The sequence below is a fragment of the Phasianus colchicus genome, chromosome 26 (genome assembly GCF_987193195.1).
Source record: "Phasianus colchicus chromosome 26, bPhaCol1.hap1.1, whole genome shotgun sequence".
Classification (NCBI taxonomy): Eukaryota; Metazoa; Chordata; class Aves; order Galliformes; family Phasianidae; genus Phasianus; species Phasianus colchicus.
In genome coordinates, this window is record NC_143461.1 from 523,690 (window position 1) to 549,812 (window position 26,123).

General features: G+C 48.1%; 1 protein-coding gene and 1 pseudogene across 2 annotated transcripts; one reads left to right on the forward strand and one right to left on the reverse strand.

The window, feature by feature from the left end:
• Positions 1-946: 946 nt before the first annotated feature.
• Positions 947-15,347, reverse strand: LOC116238948 (secreted frizzled-related protein 4-like; annotated as a pseudogene). The gene is made up of 6 exons (XR_016460059.1): positions 15,176-15,347; positions 13,970-14,107; positions 5,345-13,325; positions 5,204-5,269; positions 1,514-3,172; positions 947-1,401 (listed from the first exon to the last, which is right to left on the reverse strand). The product of XR_016460059.1 is annotated as a secreted frizzled-related protein 4-like (transcript).
• A 9,211-nt stretch (positions 15,348-24,558) lies between these two features.
• LOC116238949 (olfactory receptor 4N5-like) lies at positions 24,559-25,491 on the forward strand. Its single transcript, XM_031608890.1, has one exon. The coding sequence runs from the start codon at positions 24,559-24,561 to the stop codon at positions 25,489-25,491; it is 933 nt and encodes a 310-aa protein (XP_031464750.1).
• The last annotated feature ends 632 nt before the right edge of the window (positions 25,492-26,123 follow it).

Below are 26,123 nucleotides of genomic sequence, written 5' to 3' on the forward strand. Positions count from 1 at the left end.
CCTGAGATATGAATGATAAATCCCGCTTGACAAACCTGATGTCATTCTATGACAAGGTGATGAAGGTGGGGCTGTCGATGCGGTCTGCCTGAACTTCAGGAAAGCCTTTGACTCTGTCCCCCACAACATCCTTGTGGGAAGCTGGCTGCCCATGGTTTGGATGGGCGTATGCTCTGCTGGGTGAAACACTGGCTGGATGCCCAGGCCCAAAGAGTTGTGGTCAAAGGAGTTAAACCCAACTGGCGGCCAGTCGTGAGCTGTGTCCCCCAGGGCTCAGTACTGGAGCCGCTCCTATTTAACAACTTTATCAATAAACTTGATGAGGGGATTGAGTTCATCCTCAGTAAATTGCAGATGACACCAAGTTGGGAGGGAGTGTTGACCTGCCAGAGGGGAGAAGGGCACTGCAGAGGGACCTGGACAGATTGGTCAATGGGCTGAGGCAAACCGTAGGAGTGGGCTGAGTGTCAGGTCCTGGGGACTGGTCTCTTCTCACTGGTGACAGGACGAGGGGAAATGGCCTCAAGTTGTGCCAGGAGAGTTTAGGTTGGATACCAAGAAAAATATCTATACAGAGAGGGTGGGTAAGCACTGCAACTTAGAGGCAAGGAAGTGGTGCAGGACCATATCAAGGGCCTTGCACAAGTCCAGGAAGATGACATCAATTGCCCTCCTGTTATTCGTCAGTGCCAACACTGCGTCACAGAAGGCACCAGGTGGATCAGGCACGATCTGCCCTTGGTACAGCCGTGCTGGCTGTCCCAGATCACTTCATCTCTCAGCCGTCTTAACACATCTTCTGGGAAGATCTGCTCCATGATCTCAAATACCTACAAGGTTGCTGTGACTTGTGCACTGGGCGGGTGTAGTGTGGAAACTTCTTACTCTGAAAAGAAGCCAATGTGAATGTGTTCTGGGAGAATTAAGCAGAATGTGACACAGCCAGCAAAGTTAAGAAATAGCTCTTTTATTCATTATTGCATGAGCAATCTGGAAAGCCAAAGCTGGTCGCAGCAGTGGCTGTCCAGGTGTGGGACGTGGTCCCCACATCCTACCCTAGGGGACGGCTGCCATCCACTGGAGGATGGGAGCAGGGAAGGTTGCAGTGCCCAGCGGGGCTTGGGGTGACTCAATCTCTTCTGCATGGCCAGGGGGATGTAGGCCAGGCTGGGGGGGCCACAAGGGCTGCACGGGGGACAGCGGAGCCAGGATGCTGTCTGATCCGGGGAGGGGTGATCTGTTGGGGCTCTGTGGCACCTAGGCTGGACATCTTGACACATGTGGAGGCCGCTGGGGCTGAGCCCATCTGTTCTCTGTATTGTCCATCATGACTGTCTGCAGAATGTGAGAAAACCTCTGCAAACATCTGTCTTGCCAACTTCCCTCTCTGTATCACAGGACCTGAACAGGATGTACCAGGACACGTTTCAGATGAGCTAGTTACTGAATGGAGCACTCTGTTTTAGGGCTGTGAGCTGGCAGCTCACAAAGGAATTAAAAAGCCATGACATACCCATGCCATCTGCTGTAGCTTCCGTCCTGGGAGCCGGCTGGGATTCTGCATCCCATTCACCTCCACTCACATCTGTAAACAAACAGGACAGAGCAGCTTGTGTCAAACACATCCATATCCATCTCCAGATGGGAACAGTGAGGGATCACTCCACGGCACCCTTTTCTTCCTTCCACACAGCAGCATCTCAACCATAGGTGCTGGGTGCCTGTAGTGGCAGCATGCTGATGCACAACAATCCATGTGTGGAACTGCCTGGAGACAGGGAGGGGAAGAGAACTGAAAGGGGATGGAGAGCAGAAGAAAAGAGAACAGTAGGGGGACCCCCAAAGGCTCTGTCCTGGTAGTGATTTAGCACTGGGTTCCACCTCAGGAACAAAAGCTGTGTCTGACTAGAACACTGGATTGAAAGAACCAGTGTAGTCATCTAGAATTACAAACAAATGAGAGAAGTTCCCATTGAATGCTGTGATCTCTTTTTCCATCAGAGACCAGAGCTGGGCCAGGTAATGGGATGGGAGAAAGATCCAGGTTGTCAGTTCCACAGCTACAGAGTGGGCAGGGAGACCCACTGGCTGGCCATGGGCAGGTTGCAAAATACTCTCCAGGCCATGTGCAGCATCATCATGGACCGCATGGACCAACATTTGGCCACTCAGGCCTTGCTTGCTTACTTACCATTGCAGATCAATGGTGGGCACAAAGGAAGGCGACACTAAAGCACAAGAGGAAACCATGCAGCCAGAACTTTGTTCTCCTGAAGTTCAGGGTCCCGACTCCACTTTTTGCCAGGCCCGCATTCTTCAAGATCACAAACTCCACCAAGGCATGGTCACTACAGCCCAGGCTGCCTCCAATCTTAACCTCTCTGATGCTCTCCTCCGCATTGGTGAGCACCAGATCCAATAGGGCTTCACCTCGGGTTGGTCCATCTATTACCTGGACCAGGAGGTTATCCTTGACAGACTCCAGGAATCTCCTGGATTGTCTGCCACCTGCTGTGCCACTCTCCCAGCAGATATCTGGGTGGTTGAAATCCCCCATCAGGACAAGAGCCTGCAAGCATGACAGCTCCTGCAGCTGAAGCAAGAAGGCCTTGTCAGCTTTTCCCTGCAGGCTGAGTATGTCAGAGGCAGATCATTTCTAGGAGAGCTTGTGCTTTACAGCATCAAGCTGTGTAGAAAAAGGAATTCTAAAAGCAAGCTTGCCAGTTCTTTTTTATCTGAGTGGTTTTGAGCAAGGCAAGATTTGAGATGCTGTTTGCTCATGGAAGACGGAGAGGTGAAAAGCAAGTAAAGAGCATGCTGTGCATGGCCAGCGCATTCATCTGCACTGTTCTACCCCTGCTCAAAGGAGGAGCAGTTCAATGAGCTTGGCCTGGGCCACTGGAAGGAACATGCAAATATTTGGACCAGCCCCTCCATTCCTGCCTCCTCTGCATGCCTCGCCACGCTTTCCTGCTTTTCATGCCAGGGTAGGGCAGAGTGGGTTTCAGCTGAGCTGGGTGGTAGAGACGACACAGCGTTGGGTGGAACTGCCTTCCACAGCACTGGGCTGTATGGGCAACTTTTAGTGGTGCTGGGATGGATGGCCTGCTCTGGCAGGGAGCTGTTGAAGAAAAGCAGTAGGCCATCCAACTCCTTGTGGTTTCCAGTTAGACTGCAATAAAGAAAATATTTCACCATAGCTAAAAGCCAGTTGAGTCAAAGGAAGCTCAGCAACTCAGCTTTTTGGATTGTGGTATCTCATTTAAAATAATGGAGTTTGAAAGCTGAATGGTGTCCAGTCCAACAAGCTTATTCTCTTAGGCCGTGGTGAAGCTGAGTAAACCAACTTAGGAATAGGACATGCCACTGGGTTCTGTCAAGCAGGTATTGCCTTTATTACAGCACTGGGTGCATGGGGATAACTCCACCAACATGCACACCCAGAGAAGCAGTGACTATGGGTTTATAGGCGTAGCATAGACATATTCATTACATTCCAAGGACATGGGCAGAAATTCCAAGAAATAATTAACATCTCTGGTGGCTGTGGGATGAAGGCTAATAGTCATCCTCGCTGTAAATTTCCAACCTTTTAAGGGGGGCTGCCCAAACCGGCTCCCACTGATGTTACATTGAGCTGAGGCATATGTTTTGCCATCTTATTTTCAACAACAGGACATCTATTTTAAACTGATTTCAAAATCCCATCAGAGGGAACAGATGTCCTGGCAGATGTAACAAACCAGGTGTGAGCACTGTATTTCCAATTTCACACTGAAGTCGTTAGAGGAAAGGTAGGACCTCCGGCCTTCCCTCAGCACTAACTACTGATGGCGGATTTGCTCAGAGATCCTTCACAGCTGTTTCAAAGAACTATCCTATCGTTCTTTGATCCTCAAGGACGATTTTGGCTTCCAAACCAAGCCATTCTGTACTTCTTAAGATCTTCAAGGACTCTTCCAACATAAACCATCCTTACGACACAAACCATTCTATAGTTCAGTGATCACTAAGGAACATCCCAACCCATGCCATCCTATGGTTCTATGATCTTCCAGGACCTTATGACACAAACCAATCTATGGTTCTTTGATCATCAAGGAATCTCCCAACGCATGCCATCCCAAACCAAGCCATTCTGTGGTTCTTAATGATCTTCAAGGACTCTTCAAATACAAACCATCCTAGGGCTCTATGATCTTCAAGAGCCCTCCTGTGCTGGTAATGTCACAGAAACAGAAACACAGAAACACAGAATGGCCTGGGTTGAAAAGGACCTCAAAGATCATCTAGTTTCAACTCCCCTGCTCAATTTGATTACTCTCACCAAACCGACTTGGATTTTTTTTTTCCCATGTTCTAACAAAGAAGCCAATAACTACAAACTTGCTTTCATTTGCTATCAGATAAACAGGAATCAACTACATATAACATCTCTATTGTAAGATAATTCAGGACTTCCCTCAAAGAAACAGCTTTTCCCTGAGAAAAAGCCCATAAATTGCTAAGCCTGATACTGCAAATTCAATTCACTATTAACAGGGATTTATTTTTCTATTGACATTAAAGATGTTTAAGCTGGTATATAACCAATGTTAACTACTGTTTTCTCTGGACTCCCAGCAGCAGAAGCCCATGGATGCGATAGAAGGGCAGGGGATGCAGTGAATACTTAATTGTACAGCCACAGTGTCATGCAACACAGAAACTACCAGCCAACTCCTCGCCTGGCTACTGCAAATTGTCACTGAATTCAGTTAACCTGTGACAGTTCCCCACAGGATGAAGCTCCAGCTAGCAAGTAAAAGCATATACACAAGTAATAAAAAGTTTTACCTTGCTGTGGCTTTGTTTACATTTAAAAGCTCTATTTAGGTAATAAATCTGTTAATTCCAGCTGCTGGACAAGCATGGGAACTGGCCAAGCAGCATCGGGCCACACTCATCTGCACTCAGTGAGAGCCCTTTGCAGCAGCAAGAGCTATTCCTGCAGGGTGACCTGTTGCTCCTATCATACACTACCGAAATTTCACTCTTCCCCAGAAAAGTGGGAAATGGTGACCAACATCTGTGTGTTGGTCATTGGTGCCCATGAAAAGTGTTGGATGGAGAAGCCTCAACACCCGTGATTTGGAGATGGGGCCTGGAGAGGGGGCAAGCACAGGGGTGGGAAATAGAGCAGGGCAAAGCCTGCAGCACTTACTCTAGCTGTAGTTCTTGGCCAAGTAGGTCAACAGCGTAGGCTTTGTCTTTTTGCACCTGCATCGCTCTTTGGGGGGAGAGAAGGGGAGTGGTTACAGGGTGCAGGGCAGGAAGGAGAAGTTGGGAAGCCCCCCAGGCTCACCCTGGCCACGGCTCCTGCACTCAGGCTGTGGGGGTCTGTCCGGCACCAGCATGCCCTGCGTGAAGTCCGTCCACTTCCCATCTGCAAAGAGGGGCTGTCGGAGGGGTCAGGTTGCGGGGTGCTGCAAGATCAGGAGCCGCCCCCTGCCACCCCGTTGCCCCCAGCCAGGCACTCGCCCACCCTCAGGCAGGTCGGTGACGATGGCGTCAGAGGAGATGCAGACGCCGCGGTCGTAGACAGGGAGGTTGTTGCAGGCCAGGCTTCGGGCCAGCTGTGATTGTAGCGGCACATGATGGGCTCGCAGCCATCGCGGGCGCGCTGGCAGACAGAGTGGCAAAGCTTGATGGGGTCATAGAGGAACTCCAGCGTGCAGATGGGTGCGTACATGGCGCAGAGGAAAAAGTGGAGGACTGGGCTGCAGCCGGTGCCCACCAGCTTCTCGTACTCCCGGTGTGGGTGTGCAGGCACAGCAGTGCTGCTGTGGGGCATGGGGTGGGAGAAGTCCCCTCGTGTGGGTGTGCAGCTGCAGCCCTGCAGGTGCTGGTTGCCCCGATGGAGGAGGCAGGAGGGAAGGGCGGCATGGAGCTGCCATCCAACAGAGCTCCGTGGGAGTGCCAGTGCCCTGATGGCCGCTCCTCTTCTCCTTTTCCACAGGAATCCCAGGAAACACAGGGTGAAAGAGTGTCTGCCAGGAAAGAGGAGCTGGAGCAGGTAGGGTGGAGTGGGGACTTGTCCTCAGAGCTCAGCGTCCTCACGGCTCTGGCTCTGCCTCGGTCCCGGTCCCTTGGGTCCATGGGTCCCAGCACAGCCATCCCACATGGCATGGCCGTTGTCTTACAGGAGAAGCAGCTCATCGCTCAGCTGGAAAAGCAGCTGCAGGTTGAGACGGAGTAGACTGAGGTAGTGTGGAAGGGCAAGGGGATCAGGGCTGCCTGGGGACATGGAGGAGAGCTGCAGCAGGCACAGGCGCTCACGCTTTTTTCTGCCAGGTGCTGTGCCGGGAAAAACAGCACCTGGAAGAGGAGCAGGAAAAGCTGGAACTGGAGAGTGCCTGATGAGTGGGACTGGGCCCTGCAGCCCACGCTTGCACCCAGGAGTCTCTGCAGCACTTGAGGCAGCAATGGGGCTGCAGTGCTGCTGGGGTTGGGGTCAGGTTCCATTCAGCACGTGGAGTGACAGACAGCCCCATCTCATCCCTGGGGTGGGCACACACTGGTGGGGAGTCCCCGCGGTGACAGAGGCCAGCACCCTCCAACCAAGCCTTTGCCCTACAGTCAGCAGCATCAGATGGAGCGGAAGGCAGCCGGCGTGCCTGGGGCTGTGCTGCCGGAGCTGGTGGAGGCACATCTGGTAAGGGGCAGAGCTCACCACACCCTCACCCCATCCGACAAGGATCTCCCCAAGGATGGTGCTCTCTGCAGCACTGGGGCTGTGCTGCTGTACTGCCAGGCTCTCACTGTCCTGCACGAACCCCGGCTGTGCAGCAGGGCCTGACCACCGTCCCTACCCCATGTTCACCTACAGGAGAAGAAGGAGCGGGTGAGGAGACGAGGGCTTGCCTTCTGGACACAGTGAGTGTCCCCTCGTTGCCCTGTGCCCACCAGCCTGCAGCTGGGCTCCCGGCAGTGGGCCGATGGCCTGAACCCCACTACAGCTGGCGGGGCTCCCAAACAGCCCCTTTGGTACTGTGTGGGGCTGTGCTGCCATGGGGTGGGGACGCCTCATTCCTGGCCCTCTTTTCTGCCCCACAGGACGATCTGCCTCATCTTGGTCTGCCTCCAACTGCTCCTCGTTGCCGCGCTGGGCTCTGCAGTACTGTATGCCCAGCACTATGACCAGGAGCTCTTCTATTGGCTCCTGCCTTGAGTGCTGCCCTGGGCAATGTTTGCTTCCCTGGCGTACTTTACAAGCAGTACCCTGCTGTGTGGTCTGTGATGGGCTGCTGCCCATCTGACCGCCTCACTCAGTAACCCCTCCCAGCTCGGGACTGCGCGGTGGGGCGTGGGGAGAGGGGTCTGTCCCCATGGAAGGGGCCTCTCCTGTGCTCCTGCCCCCAGGGGTGCACAGGCACAGCTGTGGGGCAGTGCTGGCAGGTGGTTGAGTGCCACTTTGGATAAATAAGTTTCTACTGTCATGAGTCATTGTCAGCTGAACACCACCACCTCTAATGACCCATCAGATTGAAGATCCGCACCTGACACCAGGACGTGGCTGGATCTACGAGCTCTGAACCACCTTGCTTTGCTGTTTGTCTGTCCCTCTTTCCCCATTTTCTGCCTTTTCTCTTTATCGTCTTCTATTCTTTGACTCTTCATAGCAGCCGTTGCCTACAATTGTTTACCTCTAACGCTTTTTCATTGCAATTAGCCCATTGGCCAATGTTACATTCAATTGGTTGTTGCTGGCTGTTAAGAAAGCTCTCAATAAATGGATGTGTATTATTCCTCTGAGTTTGGATGACTCCATTGCAGTGATGGACCAGGGGAGGTGCGACTCAGGAGATGGAAAAAGATTCACCCCCTCAAAACGCACTGAGTGGGACGAGATGTAGATAGGAAGAAAAATGAGATGAACAGTGTCCCTCTGCACACAAACATCTGCTGCTGTGTCTGCACAGATCTCTTCTGCTCAGTGGTACGTCCGTGAAGACTGCAGCAAAGAAAAAGTGTCTGTGCTGTGGAGCCCTGGAGAGGCATAGAGATGGAAAACGGGAGAAATGAAAACTAAAAGCAGAAGCCCAAGGCCAAATGGTGCCAAACAGCATAACCCCAAGAACAAAAAGATGAAGCCCTTTAGCAAAAACCTGAACCCAAAGCCAAAAGATTTAACCCCTTTAACAAAAAGTTACACCCCAATGCCAAGTGATGCACCCCTTTCACAAAATCCTAACAGCAGGACTGGTGGCTGTGGCTGTCAGCAGTTTATGAGGAGAGCAGCTTCAGGGAAGGGAAGACTGCAGCGTGCAAGGGATGTGAAGTGAAAAGGGTGAAAAAAAAGCTCTTCTTAGGTTCTCTGCTTTCTGACCCGGAAGTCTCGGATGGGGAGCGGAATAAACCCCCCACAGTTCAGAAGGAAACAGAGTCCTACTGTTCCACCTGGACCGCCGCAAGTCCACGGGTCCAGACCCTCTTCATCCAAGAGTGCTGAGGGAGCTGGTGCAGGTGAAAAGCCAAGCTGCTTTCCATCATCTGTCAGCCTTCCTGGTCAACTGGAGATGCACTTTGGCCACAACCCCAGGCACTGCTATGGGCATGGGGCAGAGCAGATGGAAGTCAGTGTAGAGGAAATGGACCCGGGGTTATTGGTTGACACTCAGCTGAACATGAGCCAGCAATGTGCCCAAGTGGCCAAGAAGACCAATGGCATCCTGGCCTGTATCAGAAATGGTGCTGCCAGTAGTGCAGGAAAGTGATTGTCCCTCTGCACTCAGCTCTGGTGAGGCTACAGCTCGAGCGCTGTGTTCAGTTCTGGGCCCCTCACTGCAAGAAGGGCCTCAGAGAGACCTCATTGCTCTCTGTAACTCCTGAAGGGAGCCTGTGGTGAGCTGGGGGTTGGTCTCTTCTCTCATGTAACAGTGATAGGATGAGAGGGAATGGCCTCAAGTTGCACCAGGGGAGATTCGGGCTGGATGTTAGGAAATATTACTGCTCCAACAGAGTGGTTGGGCGCTGCAATGGGCTGCGCTGGGAGTGGTGGAGTCACCAACTCTGGAGGTGTTCAAGGAACACTGAGACGTTGTGTTAAGGGACACGGATTAGTGAGAGCTATTGGTGATTTCAACCTGATGATTGTGTGATTCTGGATGGGGGACACTGGGTGGGGGGAGGAGGAGGATCAGAATGGCAGAATAGGAAGGGTGGGATGGGATTGGGGAAGGGGAGGAGAGGGGGGAAGGCATCCTGGGGGTCAGAATGGGGAATGGGGAGGGAACTGAGAAGGGGGCAGTGAGGTGTGGGATGGAGGAGGACTGCAGGGTTCAGAATGTCAGATGGGAGGGGAACCACAGGAGAGGGCGTGACCCTGGAGATGAGAAAGAGGGACTGGGGGAGGTTGCAGGCGAACCACTGGGGGGACACAGAGCACCTCCTGCTGCCGAGCAGAGGCCCTGAGTGACACAGAAGCCCCACGGGGCCAAAGCAGAGCAGCAGGCAGCACCCGGCTCCCTTAGCCCCAGTCCCCATCTCAGTGCCCCCTCCAAACACCCACCTGTAGAAGCTGAGGCGGCGCATACTCCCCATCTGGAATACTATGTTCAGGTCTAGGGCCCTCAATACAAGGAAGGCAAAGAGCTGTTGGAGCAGAATGCTGTTCAGGAGAAGGCAAGATATGCGCTGCAGATGGGACACTGGGATATGGGGAGGTATGGGGACATAGAGGGAAGGGGGGGGGATGTGAGGAGTGGTTTGAGGTAAAAAGGGGGTTGTGGGGTGATGTTGGAATGGTTTTATTTCTTCCTGAGAGGGAACTGGGGGTCTCTGTGGCCCAAAGGTGGGGCCATGAGCCATTACCCACATGAGCCATAACCCAAGATGACCACATAACCCTGTATGTGCATGACTCCATGTCTGCACGTGACCCACAGCCCTGTGTGAACCATACCTCCACACAACTCTGTGACTCCCTGACCCTGCCTGCCCCCATCATGCTGCAACCCAAGGCTATGTGGCCCCAGAACTCTGGGATCCCTGCCCCCACCTCACCCCAACCATATAACACTATGAGACCTGTAATTCCATATCATCCCATCTGTCCCCATCACTGTGACCCAGAACCCCATCTGACCCCACAAATCTGGCTGATGCCATCTGACCCAACGTCACCCCATAACTCTGTGACCCTGCAGGACCTCCACATGACCCACTACCCCGTGTCCTCACCCCATGTGGCCTTAGAACCAGCTGTGTGTGGGGAAGAGGCATCTCCTCCTCGGGGTGGGGCTGCCCCAGAACTGCCCCAAAGAAGATATGGCATGGGCTGCAGCTGTATGTCTTTGTTTGAAGAACTGGGAACTGGCCAAAGGGACCATAAGGACAGGAATGCTTCTGCAGGGAAATACCTAGGTCACAAGGTTTGGTGGGCAGGAAGTTTCTGTTTCTCTAAGTGGATGAGAACAGAATAAACTGATCCCACTGAGATTGGGGAAGGGACTGGAGCTTGGCTGCTGCAGTGTCGCGTGGCAATGAGGGATGCTTGAACCAGAAATAGAGCTGGGATGGACTGAAGAAAATCAATTCCTTCATGGGACAATGGGAGAAGAAATCCAAGTCAGCTGCAGAATGAACAACAAAACTCCTCACAAAAAGGCGTCTCAGACTGGGGCTGTTGCAGCAGTAGGGACAGTGCTGAAGAAATTGTTCCAACATCAGGACTTGGAGCAGTTGTGCAATGACCCTGAGAAATGGACAAAGAACTCTGATGGCAGCGCAGCACAAGGAGGAAGGAATGCATCATGGTGCAGAAGAAGGATGGAGAACATCAGCGGTGGGATTCTCCTTTTGCACAGTCACCCACCGCTACAAAACTCTGCAACAAGAAGCCGCACCCTGCTGTGGTCAGCATGGCTCTGTGTGTCAGCTGTGTGCTGCTGGAAATGATCTGACCTGTTACGGTCAGAAAATATTCTAACATCTGCAAGGATAGCACAAGGTGTGCTATCAGAGTGACAGCTGTGCTGTTGCTCAGCAGACATGCTGAGCAGAGCACAGCAGGGCCAGGATGTTCTGACCAAAGTAAGGTGAAGACTGCACATAAGATAAGGCACAGGTGCAGGACAGAGCATGAGACACAGCAAATGCAACAGCTGTAAGAAATCCTGCCTGCCTGTCTGTATAGAAAAGCACACAATAACACCACAAGGAACAGGTTGGCCATAGACCTCATCTGGAAAAACAGCAGAGCATATGCGTGGTGTAGACTGTGAGCCTCAAGTCCCCAGCCAAGAGGGAACAGGAGAGCAGGGACTGCTGAGGGAGGAGAGCAACAGGAGCAGAAGGAGCTCACTGAGCAGCTGCGCGTTTTGTCCCTCACCACGAGGAGGGAGAGTGCAGTAATGCCATAGCAATAACAGATGAACTTTGCTGCTGCACCAAGAGCTGTGCCTGATGGAACAGCAGTGATGAGAGCATTCCTCACACACCCCACGAGCACTTGGGGGGATCTTCTGTGATGGGGAGAAGCCCTACAAAGTTTTGGGACAGGTAAAAGACACCTATGGGAGAACTCCAAAGGGGCACTGTGGAGCAGCTATGGGGCAGAGCCACACCTGGGAGCTGCCTTTACACAACGCACCGCTGATGGTGGAACTGCTGCTGGCCACGGGCTGTGGGCAGCAATGGGGCTGTTCTGGGGTGCTTTAGGATGGCTCTGGGGCTGCTATGGGGCAGCTATGGGACACACCCACAGCTCAATGGGGCAAATGTTCTCCCACATGGAGCTGGCGGTGAATCTGCTCTGATCATGGAACCTCTCCCATAGCCCCAGGATGGTGATAAGATGAGGGTCAGGGGCAGATATAAGTTGCTCAGCTACTGCTGCCCCAGAGCCACCCTATGGTACCCCATGAACAACCCAAGAACAAACCCATCATTGTCCACAGCCTCATTGAGGGCTATGGTGCTCACAGGTCTATGGGTCACGTGGAGCCTTGGGGTCACACCAAGTTATATGGGGTATGGAGTCATGTGGGGTTATGGATCAGGGCCCCACCTTTGGGCCTCAGGGAACCCCAATCCCCTCTCAGGAAGAAATCAATAAATGCTGTCCAACATCACCCCGCATCCCCCATTCTCACCCAAACCCCTCCCCCCATGTCCCCAGACCCCCTACATCCTCATGCCACCCCATGTCCCCACACCCACAAGTCCCACCTTTACCTCACACGTTGCCTTCTCCTGCGCAGCACTCTGCTCCTGCAGCCTGTGGCCCACATCCCCATATCTTCTCCAAATGCTCCCATACTCCTGTGCTCCCATGGCTGACTCATTGCTTGCCTCAGGTGATCAATCAGAGGTTCGGGCCATGATTCAGCAGTCCCCATACAAATACCATGTCTGAGGAGGTCATTAAGGGGCTATGGGGTGCCTATGGGGGTCTTGCTGGGGGAAAACTGAGGGAGCTATGGGGGTATGAGGGAATTATATGTGGGCTGTCATGGGAAGGTAAAGGGTTACCTTGGGGAAAGCAAGAGGCAGCCAGGGGGATGGAAGGGAAACCTACAGGAATGCAAGGTGGATCTGCAGTGAGGCAGGGGGACAGCTAGGGGAAGAATAGAGGAATGTCCCAGTAACTGAGTTCTTCTTTCAAATCCACATCTTCTACTTCCTGACGTAGCTGCAAAGCTGCCAGAGGAGCTGCAGTACCGCTGCCTGTCCCCTGCATGTGTCAGAAAGAGCTGCACGTTAGCAGGGTGCAACTGCCATTAAAAAGCCAACTCCATAATTGCAGTCACAAAACCATCGCCTTCAGTATCTGCTACAGGCAGACGACCATGCCCTTGCACAGGAACCATTCCTACAGAGCAAGGGAACTCCTTCACTGCCTCAGAATGTAAGTAACAGAGGAAGAGCCCCAGATCCTTCAAAACACGCTATCAAGCCACCGACTCTGGAAGCTAAACACACCTTCTACTTCAAGAATTAGCAAGATGAATCAATGCACCTTGCTGCTGGAGAGGGCTGTGCTGCATCTCCTGCTGCCATCCTTGGGCTGTCATCGCACTGCTCATCCACAGCGCACTTTGAAGGGCAGCAACCTTGCAAGAAAGAACAGAGAGCAGAGAGCTCTGCCTTGCATTTCCTGCTGGAACACAGAGATGAGCTGGACAGCCCTCACTCTCAGAACACACCCTTCTTCTCTTACCAGCTTTCCATTCCTATGCAACGCTGTTCAAACCCCTCCTCCATCTCTCCCTTCACAGCGCAGTGCGCAGCCTCTCCTGAGTGACGAGCTCTGGGCTGTTTAATGCCTGTGCCGTCATTGGGACCTGCAGAACAAACCTTGGGGTTAAGAGGTTTGATTAGAGAAGCGCTCTGTCTAGCAGAATTCACCATCTTCAATACTTTAAAGAAGACTTCTTGAAAGCCCTGAATCTGTGTGACACATCAGGAGATGCTGAACTAAACCCGCAGCCTTCTCAAAAATGGAAGGGCTCTTCAGAACCAGCTGGAGGGGGATGAAAGATACACGGAGGTCTGACATCGTTGAACAAAACCTGGACCACAAACTCTGAGAACTACAAACACAGGGAAATCCTGCATGCACGCAGATCAAACGGCATTACAGACCAACACCGCTTTACCTCCTCCGCACCAACAGGCTCTGCAGTGCCCCAAACGTCTGTCAGCGGCAGTCTGTGAGGAACGGCCCTGCAGAACACGCAGAGTCACACAGGGTCTCCTCCTCCTGCTCCTCCAGACGCCGCATTCCTTCCTCTGGCACACGGAGCTCAGCTGCTGCTGCTGCAGGCAGTGCTTCCCGTGTCTGCCCAGCCTAAAGCCACCAGACAGCATTAGCGGATGCCTGGTGCTCACATACAAGCAGAAGTGCTGGTGGAAAATCACCGCAAAGCACAGACTGAATCGCTGGTACCCTGCAGTGAGGAAAGGCTGAGATGCACAATGTCCTCACCTGCTTGCTTCTTGTAAGTGGAGGTTCAGCAGCAGCTCCATTTGTGATTAAGTCCTCCAAAAACCTTCTTCTTTCTTTCTGATCAGGACACTGGATAGTGAAACCTTCTCCAAAGTAAATATTAAACAATATCTGTACCTGAAGCCCAAGGAGAAAACACGTTTCAGATAAGACCACAAAATAATCCTATTCCATTCCAATATAACTTCAATTTTGATTTACTGGGGTTTTAAATAGTCCCCACATTTGACCTATACCCCTCCCAGGGCCCCCCAGTCTTCTATATCCCCCCCATATCCCCTTACAATCCGTCCATAGTCCCCCACATTTTCCTTTAGCGCCATATCTCCCTATAGCCACAATAAAGCCCCCTATACTCCCTTATCCCCTTATAACCCTTTTATAGCCCATCCAGAGCCCCTTATGATCTCCCCGTAGAACTGCATAGCTCCCTGAATAGCCCTCTACAGTCTCATGTCCCCCCCCAAGCTCCCTATAGCACCCTACATCCCCCTATAGCCCTAAAACCCTCCTAAAGCCCCCCCAGTGCCTTATAGCCCCCCTATATCCCTCTATATCTCTCCCATAGCCCCCTCTTCTCCCATATCCCCCTATACCACTTCTATAGTCTCCACAGCTTTCTATAGCCTCAAATCTCCCCTGTAGCCACAATAAGGCACCCTATATGCCCACAGTACTCCTATATCCACCCCTAAGGCCGCCCAGGGCCCTATAGCCCCATACCCTCCTATAACCCACCCAGCCCTATATCCCTCTACAACCCCCCTAAAGCCCCCTATAGCCCCACATCCCTCCCAATAGCCCCCCCAACTCCATATTCCCCAATATTCCCTTCACAGCTACTTACACCTCCACAGCTCCCGATACCCCACATTACCTTATACCCCCCCCATTCCCCATATTACCCCACAGCCCCCTTGTAGCCCCCACAGCCCCTAAACTCCCACATCCCCCCATAACTCCCCCACCGCCACCTGTACCCACAGCCCACCTCAGCCCCAGGGGGCACTGGGAGCAGCGCTGGAGGGCTTGGGGGGCACAGCCCGGATGTGGGCAGCAGCGCTGCGGCGTTTGGGGCCCTGAGTCCTTCAGCCCTCCCAAATCCCCGCATCCCACGGCAGAGGGAGGGCGGGGCAGCTGGGGCCGCGCCCGGTTCCTCTCCCCGTTCTCCCTTCTCCCACACACCTCCGGCGCCGCTTTCCTCAGCACCGCTCCCGTCGTGCCGCGGCTCCGTCTCGGTGCTGCTCGATGCTGCCCGGACAGCTCCGGCGCGCAGCGGCTGCGGCTGCGGGATCGGCGGCGTCTGAGAGGAAAGACGACCGGCTCCGAGCCGGATGCAACGGCCGCTCCCGTGCTCTGAGCCTCAGCCAATCGGAGCCGGCGGTGCTGCCGCCGACCAATCAGAGACTGGAGGCGGGCCGGAACCGCCGCTGACCAATGAGAGGCACGAAGTGCCCCTAACTAATAAGAAGCCGGGGGCGGGGCGGAGCAGCTGTGGGGGAGGGGCCTCGGGGTGCTCTCTATTGCCATAGGGGGTGGGATTGGGATCAGAATTGGGATGAGGGATTGGGATTGGGATGAGGGATTGAGATTGACACGTGGGTGATGGGCTTGGGATGAGTGATAGGGAATGAGATTTGGAATTGGGATGTGGGATGGGATATCAGGAATTGGGATATATATGGGATGGACTTTGGATAAGGGATCACAGAATCACAGAATCATAGGGGTTGAAAGGGACCTCCAGAGATCATTGAGTCCAACCCCCTGCCAAAGCAGGTTCCCTACACCAGGTCGCACAGGTAGGCGTCCAGGCGGGTCTTGAATATCTCCAGAGAAGGAGACTCCACCACCTCCCTGGGCAGCCTGTTCCAGTGCTCCGTCACCCTCACCGTAAAGAAGTTCTTGTGCACATTGGTGCGGAACTTCCTATGCTCCAGTTTCTGGCCGTTTCCCCTTGTCCTGACTCCACACACTGCTGAAAACAGTCTGGGCTCACCACTCTGTCCCCAACACCTTAGATATTTATAGACCTGGATCAGGTCCCCTCTCAGTCTTCTTTTCTCAAGGCTAAACAGACCCAGTTCATTCAGCCTTTCTTCATAGGGGAGATGCTCCAGGCCCTTCACCATCTTTGTGGCCCTCCGCTGGACTCTTTCCAAGAGATCCCTGTCTTTTTTGTACTGGGGAGCCCAGAACTGGACACAGTACTCCAGATGAGGCCTTACCAGGGCAGAGTAGAGGGGGAGGATCACCTCCCTCGACCTGCTGGCCACGCTCTTTTTAATGCACCCCAGAATGCCATTGGCCTTTTTGGCCACAATGGCACACTGCTGGCTCGTGGCCAACCTGTCATCCACCAGGGCACCCAGGTCCCTCTCTGCAGAGCTCCTCTCCAGCATTCAACCTGTACCGGTGCATGCAATTATTCCTCCCTAGATGCAAGACTCTACCCTTGCATTTGTTAAACCTCATCTGGTTAAAATGTGAAATATTTGGGAAAAAGCTGGTATTTCTGGGAGAAAAACGCCATATATTTGGTTGACAATGTCATACTTGGTATTGTAATCTAATATTTTTTGGAGAAAACCTGAAGTATTTCTAAGAAAACTGGTATTTATGGGCGAAAATGTCATGTATTTGGGAGAAAAATGGTATTTCTGTGATAAAATGCCATATTTATGGGAGTAAGTGTCATATTGAGGAGTGTAAAGTAGTATAACTGGGAGGAAATGTGAGGTATTTACAAGAGAACTGGTATTTCTGGGAGAAAATGTCATATATTTTGGAGAAAAACGGTATTTCTGGGAGAAAATATCATTCTTAGGGAAAAAAATGTCATATTGTCATATTTAGGGAAGAAAACTGGTATTTCTAACAAAGAAGTCATAGTATTTGGAGAAAATCTCATATATTTGGTGGTATTTCTGTGAGAAAATGTCATATTTTTGGTTGAAAATGTCATATTTGGTATTGTAATCCAGTATTTTTTGTAGAAAATCTTAAGTATTTCTAAGAAAACTGGTATTTCTGAGAGAAAATATCATATTTTTGGAAGAAAAGATCATATTTACAATTGAAATGTGGTATTTGTGAGAGAAATATCATGCATTTGGGAGAAAATGTCATATTGAGGAGTGTGAAGTAGTATTTTGGGGAGGAAATGTGAGGTATTTCTGAGATAACTGGTGTATTTGGGAGAAAATGTCTTATTTTGGAGGGAAAACAATTTATTTGTGGGAATGCTGGTATTTCTGGGAAAAAACACCACATTTGGGGGGGAAAAAAATGGTATTTCTGTGAGAAAATATCATATTTTTGGTTGAAAATGTCATATTTGGTATTATAATCCAGTATTTTTTGGAGAAAAACTGAATTGTTTCTAAGAAAACTGGTATTTCTGGGAGATAATATCATATTTTAGGAAGAAAAGGTCATATTTACAATTGAAATTTGGTATTTCTGAGAGATAATATCATTCACTTGGGAGAAAATGTCATATTGCGGAGTGTAATGTAGTATTTTGGGGAGATAATGTGAGATATTTCTGAGAAAACTGGTATTTCTGGGAGAAAATGTTTTATTTTGGTGGAAAAAGGTCATATATGTGTGAGAAAGCTGATATATCTGGGAGAGAAATATCTCATGTGCATCTACCTGTTTCAGGGAGATACACTCAGTTTTCTTATAAATTGAATTTGCAGACAGAAAAGGGGCAGCCATACCCCTTAGCATGGACAGCGACCTCACAGTCATAGAATCACAGAATCACCAAGGTTGGAAAAGGTCTAAAAGATCATCCAGTCCAACCGTTCACCTATTACCAATAGCTCCCACTAAACCATGTCCCTCAACACCACATCCAGTCTTTCCTTGAACACCCCCAGGGTCGGTGACTCCACCACCTCCCTGGGCAGTCCATTCCAGTGCCTGACCACCCTTTCTGAAAAGTAATACTTCCTTATGTCCAGCTTGAATCTCCCCTGCCATAGCTTGAAAACCATTCCCTCTAGTCCTATCACTAATGACACGAGAGAAGAGGCCGACCCCCAGCTCACTACAACCTCCCTTCAGGAACTTATAGAGAGCAATGAGGTCTCCCCTCAGCCTCCTCTTCTCCAGGCTGAACATTCCCAGCTCCTTCAGCCTTTCCTCATATGGCCTGTGTTCCAGACCCCTCACCAGCTTTGTTGCCCTCCTCTGAACACATTCCAGAGCCTCAATGTCTTTCTTGCAGTGAGGGGCCCCAAACTGGACACAGTACTCGAGGTGCAGCCTCACTAGTGCTGAGTACAGGGGAACTGGGTCTATTCTAAACAGATGCAGTGAATAGCACTGACAGCCAGAAGTCCTTTCCCTTCTGAAAACTGCTTTAGCTGGGGGAGTGAGTGACAGACAGTGGAAGTTTGGCAGCTGGCTGGAGTCAATCTTCCTCCCTCCCTCCCTGCTTTCCCTCCTCTGTTTCTTCCCTCCTTTCCCCCCTCCTTTCATTTTCTTCCTTTTCTTCCTTCCTTCCATTATTCCCTCATTCTGATGACTCTCCATATGACTGCCTATCTGCTTATTTCAACATGTGCAACATAGCTACCTTTTTAATCACACCAAGTAGACCTCAGAAGGTTTAAAGAAATATTCTGATGATTGCTAGTACACCAGTAGGACAGTTGAAATGATATAGCTAGCAGATTCTGGAGTTTCTTCACTGGAACAGGCTGCCCAGAGAGATTGTGTATTCCCTTTCTTTGGAGAGATCCAAGACGTGTCTGGATACTGTATGGGAACTGCTGAACAGCCTGAACCTTTGATTGATCACCTGAGGTGAGCAATGAGTCAGCCACGGGAGCACAGGTGAAGGCAATTCTTCTGTGCTGCAGGAAGGGGTTGGAACCTGGCTCCGCCTCTCCTAGAGCCATGTGGGAGCTGACTACCAGCGGGGAAGGATCTCTTTTGGAGATCGCTTTGCTGGAGTTTCGTAAGTGAGCCCAGGTTATGGGTAAGCATCCTATCTATTCTCTTTGTGTTATTTTAACCTGCTTTGTCTAACTCTCTTGTTTATTTCATAATTATAGCATCTTAATATTCATTGATTATATAGATGCCTACTGTTACTGGGAACGTGCTTTAGCAGAGGGATTGGACATGATCTCTAGAGGTCCCTTCAGTTCTGTGATCATTTGACTAGCTGATTTACGATTCTTTTTGTCATCATCACGTTTTTCTTCTACAAGAAGTAGACCAGGAAGATTGGAAGATTTCCTGTTGTACAAAAATATTTCAGGTTTTGATTACCCTCCTGCTGTAGACTGATATCAAAAATATGTGTGTGTATACACGTAGCATCCTCATTTAAAAAGATAAGTAGTTAAAAAGTGAATTAAAAAAGAAATAGATTCAGGACCCCCTGTTTTATGTGTGCTGAACAAGTCCCTAACGTGTTTGTGCATATGGGGAGGAAGCCTAGAGGGAGTCTGAGAGCAATCAAGCAATCTCTACCACATGCAAGGAAGAGAATGGTAATAATAATAATCATGACATCAATGACAGATTGAGTGCACCCTCAGCAAGTTTACTGATGACACCAAGCTGAGTACTGCGGTCGACACGGTTGAAGGACGGGATGCCATTCAGAGGGACCTCGAGAGGCTAGAAAGGTGGGCTGGGTGAACCTGATGAGGTTCAACACGGCAAAGTGCAGAGTTTTGCACTTGGGCCGGAGGAATCCCAGGCATCCCTACAGACTGGAAGGAGCGGTCCTTGAGAGCAGCCCTGTGGAGAAGGACCTGGGGGTCTTGATAGATGAAAAACTTAACATGAGCCAGCAGTGTGCCCTTGCGGCTCGGAAGGCAAATGGTATCCTGGGCTCCATCAAAAGAGGGGTGGCCAGCAGGGACAGGGAGGTGATTGTTCCCCTCTACTCTGCTCTTGTGAGGCCCTGTCTCGCTCCGATTTATAGGAGGGAGAGGAGGTTCTTTTAATATCTATATCCCCGGCTTGAGATTAAGAAACAACAGTTCAAATGTTGGTCCGACCAGTTTATTACAGATGTTAATTAGGGAGATGGTGAAGGGGAGGACGGACGCTATTATGAATTAGGGTAATGGGGAAGGGAAGGAGTTCTGTGAGCTATCACTTAACTTTTTCATAGCCACTCTCCTCGTGCTTTGATGTTAGATGCTGCCCAAAGGTTGCTGATAGTTTTTGTGTGTGTGTGTGTGTGTTTGTGTGTGTGACAGCATTTAAGCCACTGTCTTGTAACTTGGAGTTATTTTCCCTTCCTTTGATTAATCTCCCTAAACATCTCCTTTTCCCCCTTATATTGTTGAATTTGACATTATATGGTATGGAATATTTCTCTGGTTAGTTTGAGTCATCTGACTGCGTGCCCTCCCAGACTCTTGCATATCCCACAGTTTATTCACTTTGAGGACAGTGACAAGCAGGTGCTGTGCAGGCACTGCTCTGGCATAATTAGAACATTAGCATGATATCAGCATTGTTTTGGTTGCCAATCACAGCTGTTATGATTGGCAGCTCTATCCCAGCCAGACTAAGTACAACCATGTACATAATAAATTAAGTAAAGGATCTCAATGATCTTTTTCCTCTGTTGATGATCATTTGGGAGAAAATTACCTACACTGAAGAACTATCAACTAGACTTGCAAATTATGGCTTGCACAGTAAGCTGAAAGGGGTCTAAAAGTTATACATCTTCATGTTTTCATCACTGTCTTCCTCACAGAATGTGAGACAAGTACACTAATCTAATTCCTGTGTGATGTGCAGAGCTCCCTCAAAATTTTTACATTTACAGGCAAAGGTTGAAGTAAATAATCTCCTAATTACATGTCACAGCAAAAATTTCTCCACAGGCAGCATGGAGTTTATCATGTATTCTGGTTCTATAGTGGGTATATGCAATCATGATTTTTCACCAGCGATGAAAACAAAATAAATTGCAGTTCTCAAATCCCAGTACTTGGTGAAAGCTATTTAGTTACATGGGAAGAAAAAAAGTAAAAATATTGAGTCAGTGGAACATATGTTCAGCTTGGAAATTTGTATGCCTTTCTACCTTGAGTTCTTTATAGTCTGTTAGGTTTTTTTCATTCAAAAGCAGTGAAGTAGTCACCATAGCCTTTGCCAACCTAACTGTGGCCATGTAAATGTTGCATCATTAAGTCTGAGCCAGGCACTCAGATTGTGAAGTACGAATCTCCCAGTCCTGATTCATCTGACTCACTGATACACCACCAATGCAAATTAAAAGAAGTTTTTTTCTGGGAAAGAGAGGAAACAAAACAACCAAGAACAACACATTGAGTTTATCTCTTTTACACTTTCTTGAAGTATGTATCTTTGTCGGTGGACTATGAGAGCTCCCATCAAATTAAAGCTCCCATTAGAAATTAAGCTCGTAAAATAAAGGAAATTAATTGATACAAAGAATTTTAGAAAATAGCTTTCCGTCCTGTGCATTCCCAGATCAGAATGCACAGAATGTGAAAGTCAGAGATTGGTGGTTCATTTGCATATCAGAAGCATAATATATCAGTCATTTGAGCAAAATTAAACATGGACTCTTAAAGAAGAAAGTTGTAGGGGACCTCTACACAGCACCTGGTATTCAATTATTGAAGGTGACTTATTGAGATTATTATCCCTCTAAAGGGAAGGTGCAGCACAAACGGTGGAATGAGATGGAAACATCAAAGTGAGATTCTGTGATAACACTACAGAGATGGGAACTTAGTAGTGCTATGGGACGCTCATGGTACTCGCATATGCTCTGCAGACAGTGCATTATTGACAGCAATCCAAAAGAATCTACAGTTCATTACTTCATTAATTAGTGCCAGTCATTAACTTCACTGTGAATGTTCTCATTGAATACAACCAAATTTCTTACGGAGGGGCCGTTTTGGTTCATTTGAGTGCGACTTGGTTGATATGTTATTTGTGGATCTGTAATCAGTCTATATATTCCCTGTGCTTATGATGCCAGATTGGACATCACTGAGAATCTAAGCTCAGTTGCCCTCAGCCCCTCTGATATCTAAGAAGAAGCTGGAATGATTTATTATATTTATTATATTATAATAAATAAATAAATATTATAATTATAAATTATATATTTTTATTTATTATATTTTCTAACAAACTTTTTTACCTATTAATGAAACACCTGGTCCAGGAATAATACATGTTAAAATAAATAATAAATAGTAATAAATAATTGTAAACAATCATACACCTTGCGACTTTAATTGAGACCCGTGGGTATCTGAGTTAGCACAGCTGTTTGCCACAATTATATTACCTTCAGCTTTGGAACAGAAAAACACCCGCAGTCCCCGCTGTCTCTTAAAGAGACAAAGAATATCTAGAGAATACAACAAAATCTCTGTCCTCTGGCACACAGTGCTCCTCTCCTATCAGCAGGTGGTACAGATAAGGTCACAGACACTGGCTGCAGGCTGTGGTGTTAGCGCTGACATGCAGACAGGGCAACAAATGGCCATTTGGGTGAGTCCAGAATAGGTGGGACCTTTGGTCTACGCACAGAAGTATTAAACATGAGTGTGTGGAAGAGAAGGAAGACTTCAGAATAGGATGATGGACCAGCAAAGCTCCTGAAATGGAGGTATATATTGAAGCTGATGGCATGTATTTGTAGGAGGTTAAAGCTGGGGTTGGTTTCAGAAATAAAGTTATAGTATGGAGTGAAGCTAGGAGTTTGAACAGCTGGGAGCTGTTGGTACTTGGGGAGCACTGAGGAAGACAGTCAGTAAGCTGTGCAAGGATTAGGAGAGTTCAGGTCTCAGTTCTCTTGTATTCACACGTGAATGTTGGTATCTATAAGCCTGAGTGAACTCTGAATAACTAAGGAGGAAAAGTGCCTCAGACTATGCTGTTCTTCTCCCTCCACAGGACATTAAGATGTGGATGGCTCACCTTGACTGAGGAGCAGGAATACTGCTTTGAACTGATGACAAGAAGGGTGATAATTAAGAAAAGAGAGACATACTTATTTATTCTTAAACAGAAGATAAGTGAGTGTTAGTATTATTGAGATTGGACAAGAAATGAGTGATCATTAAATTCTGGTTAGACTACCAAAACATTAATGAGACTGATAATGAATTTTCTTTGATCAAAGCATGTACTTTGCAATTCTGTGACTCTGTGTAATACGTCATTCTTCCTTTTGTTTAAAAGCTCCCATTAAATATTGGAAGGTAATTAGGTATCGGACAATATGGACTAATTTATACACACATTTAATACAATGAGCCGTTCAACTGTCCATGTAAGAAAGATGAGATATGGGGACATGGTTTAGTGGGCATGGAGGGGATGGGCTGATGGTAGGATTAGATGATCTAAGTGGTCTTTCCCAACCATAATGATTCTATAATTAAATAAAAAATGGTAAGATTTTTTGCTTATTTCAAGGCATAATATAAAATTTTTAGTTTTCAGTGTCAAAACGAGTTTCATTTCTCACTGGTCTCAGTAAGGGAAGTAAACTAAACCTGTTTTAAATCAGTGACTTTTACATGTCTGAGTATCTACTCCTATCACAGCATTTTCAGTATGTTTTCTTCTCTAGCTCAACATTGCCAGCCATGCTATTAATGCAGTAATAGTCATTCATACAAACATACCATCTTTGCATCAAGATAGAAGAAAGATGTAAAAGGAGGAATGCAAAAACTAACATAACTTTCTCGTGACTCAAAAGCAGAAAAAGAATTGAGATGAATGAGTGGATAAATAGAATTCTAAAACAACTTTGATTTTTTTAAGGTCAAATGAATCACTGTTTCATTCAAAACGTATGAAAATGAAAATATTTGATAAATTCCATGGAGAATACTGATTTGTTTTCTATGTTTGTCTTATTTCCAACTCTTGGCATATTAATTTCATAGAGATACTTAGATAATTGACTTTTCTCTATATTTCCAATGTTCTGATGACTTCATTGGAAAATTGACAATTGTTGTGGGATCTCTTTGAGGAAAAGTGGAAGTCTGCATATGATCTGAGCACCCTTAGCTCCCCTGAAAGACAGCTGGGAATGTGATTCTAGGTTTGAGCAATTTTAGACTGCAATTCACCTATCTTTGACTGTCTGCATTAGAATGAGATGTACATTACCTTGGAAAGGCTTACTTTGCTCATTTGGAGAGGTTGTATCAACGCTAGTTAAGATCAAGATAGCTACAGTGCAAACCACGAAGATTAGCCTACTATAGGAGGCTGGACTAATGCTTTACCACCTAGATTTAATCCAGGTACCGGTTCCTAGTGTGCAGAGAAAACATGGAACATCTAATGATGTTTACTTTCAGTTCACAATTCCAATACGATGCCTGAGATAGTGGGAATCTAAATTACTAGCTTTCAAGTACTTCAGAATAAGGAGTTCCATAAAACTAGCCAATGGTCACAGAGTGTGCATTTTCAGTAGTCTAAGTATACCTCAAGGTGCTTAAATATTGCAATATATTTGTACTGGTGTGTTTATTACTGCTTGTTTTTCACGGTTTGGCAGAGTCAAAATGGGTGAAAATTATACTGTAGTTAGAGAGTTTGTTCTGTTAGGATTGTCCCAAACTCACAATGTCCAATCAGTTCTCTTCTTCTTCTTCCTGCTGTTCTACATGATAATTCTCCCAAGCAACATCCTTATCATTCTCACAATTCAGGGGGATTCCCAACTGGGATCACCCATGTATTTTTTCCTGGCCAATTTGGCGTTCTTGGATATCTGCTACTGTTCTGTGACCCCACCCAAAATGCTGGCTGACTTTTTCTCAAACCCTAAGACCATCTCCTACAATGCCTGCATGGTCCAGCTTTTGTTTCTTCACTTCCTGGGAGCAGCAGAAGCTTTCCTGCTCTTGACCATGGCCTATGACCGTTATGTTGCCATTTGCAAGCCTCTTCACTACACCATGCTTGTGAACAGAACTGCATGCTGTGCCCTGGCTGGAGCTTCATGGGGCAGTGGCTTCATTCATGGCATCATCCTATTTGCTCTCACCATCAAGCTCCCCTTTTGTGGACCCAACGTCCTGGACAACTTCTTCTGTGATGTCCGTCAGCTGGCTAAGTTGGCCTGTGCTAACACTTACACAGTGGAACTTTTGATGTTCCTCAACAATGGAGTTGTCATTGTCTTGTGTTTTGCTCTTCTCCTAATCTCCTACACGTTCCTATTGCTGAAGCTCCGGACACAGTCCACCAAGGCAAAGAACAGAATAACCTCCAGCTGTGTTTCCCACATCATTGTGGTTTTTGTCATGTGTGGCCCAGCTATCTACATCTATGTCTTACCCTTTCAGACTGTCCCAATGGAAAAGATTGTTGCTCTTTTCCATACGGTCATCTTCCCCTTGACAAATTCCATGATCTACACCCTGTGTAACAAGGAGATCAAAAGTTCGATGTGGAAGTTGGTCTGCAAACACACACTTTGGTGTAGAGTTTAAAAAAAAAAAAAAAGCTTGTTTCTTGATTTCTTAATGCAGTTTTGCAATTTTCTTAGGAAAAAAATCTGGACTGTGCACTGTACACAGCATAATGTACCTAATCAGTAATCTTCAAGAAGTCCTCTTCTGTCAGTCATATGGTTTAGCTGCATGGTTTAAGATCAATTCTAAGCATTAGAGGGTCAATATTTTATGCATAATTGCTTGCCAATATTTTTGGGATAATTGTTGTATATAGATTCTCATTTAAATTGATGATTGTTTTTGGACGTCTGCAGATCATTTTTCCTTAACCTAACCAGGGATATTCGTGCGTTTGGTCAACTCTTCTCTCCCCTTATAGGCAGGACATGACAGTTGTTGCTATGAAGTTGTTGTTAAAAATCTTTTAATTTTATTAGAAATAATTTGGTAGATGTTGAGGCTCCATAAAACCATTAATGGACTACTGATTCAGGTACAAGCATGTTTGTTCAAGATTTCAGCTCATGGTCGAATTTTCACTATTGATGCTGCCTTCTTGTTAGACTCTTTCATGATTCTGTCATTTAATGAGTCAATTACTTTTCCACAAAGGGAGAATGTCCAGGCTGCTGGATGATCTAGCTTGTAGGCAAGCTTTGTTTTTCACT

Bases quoted from the DNA above. Each gene is read 5' to 3' on its own strand.
- LOC116238949 (XM_031608890.1), top strand. From the start codon at position 24,559: ATGGGTGAAAATTATACTGTAGTTAGAGAGTTTGTTCTGTTAGGATTG.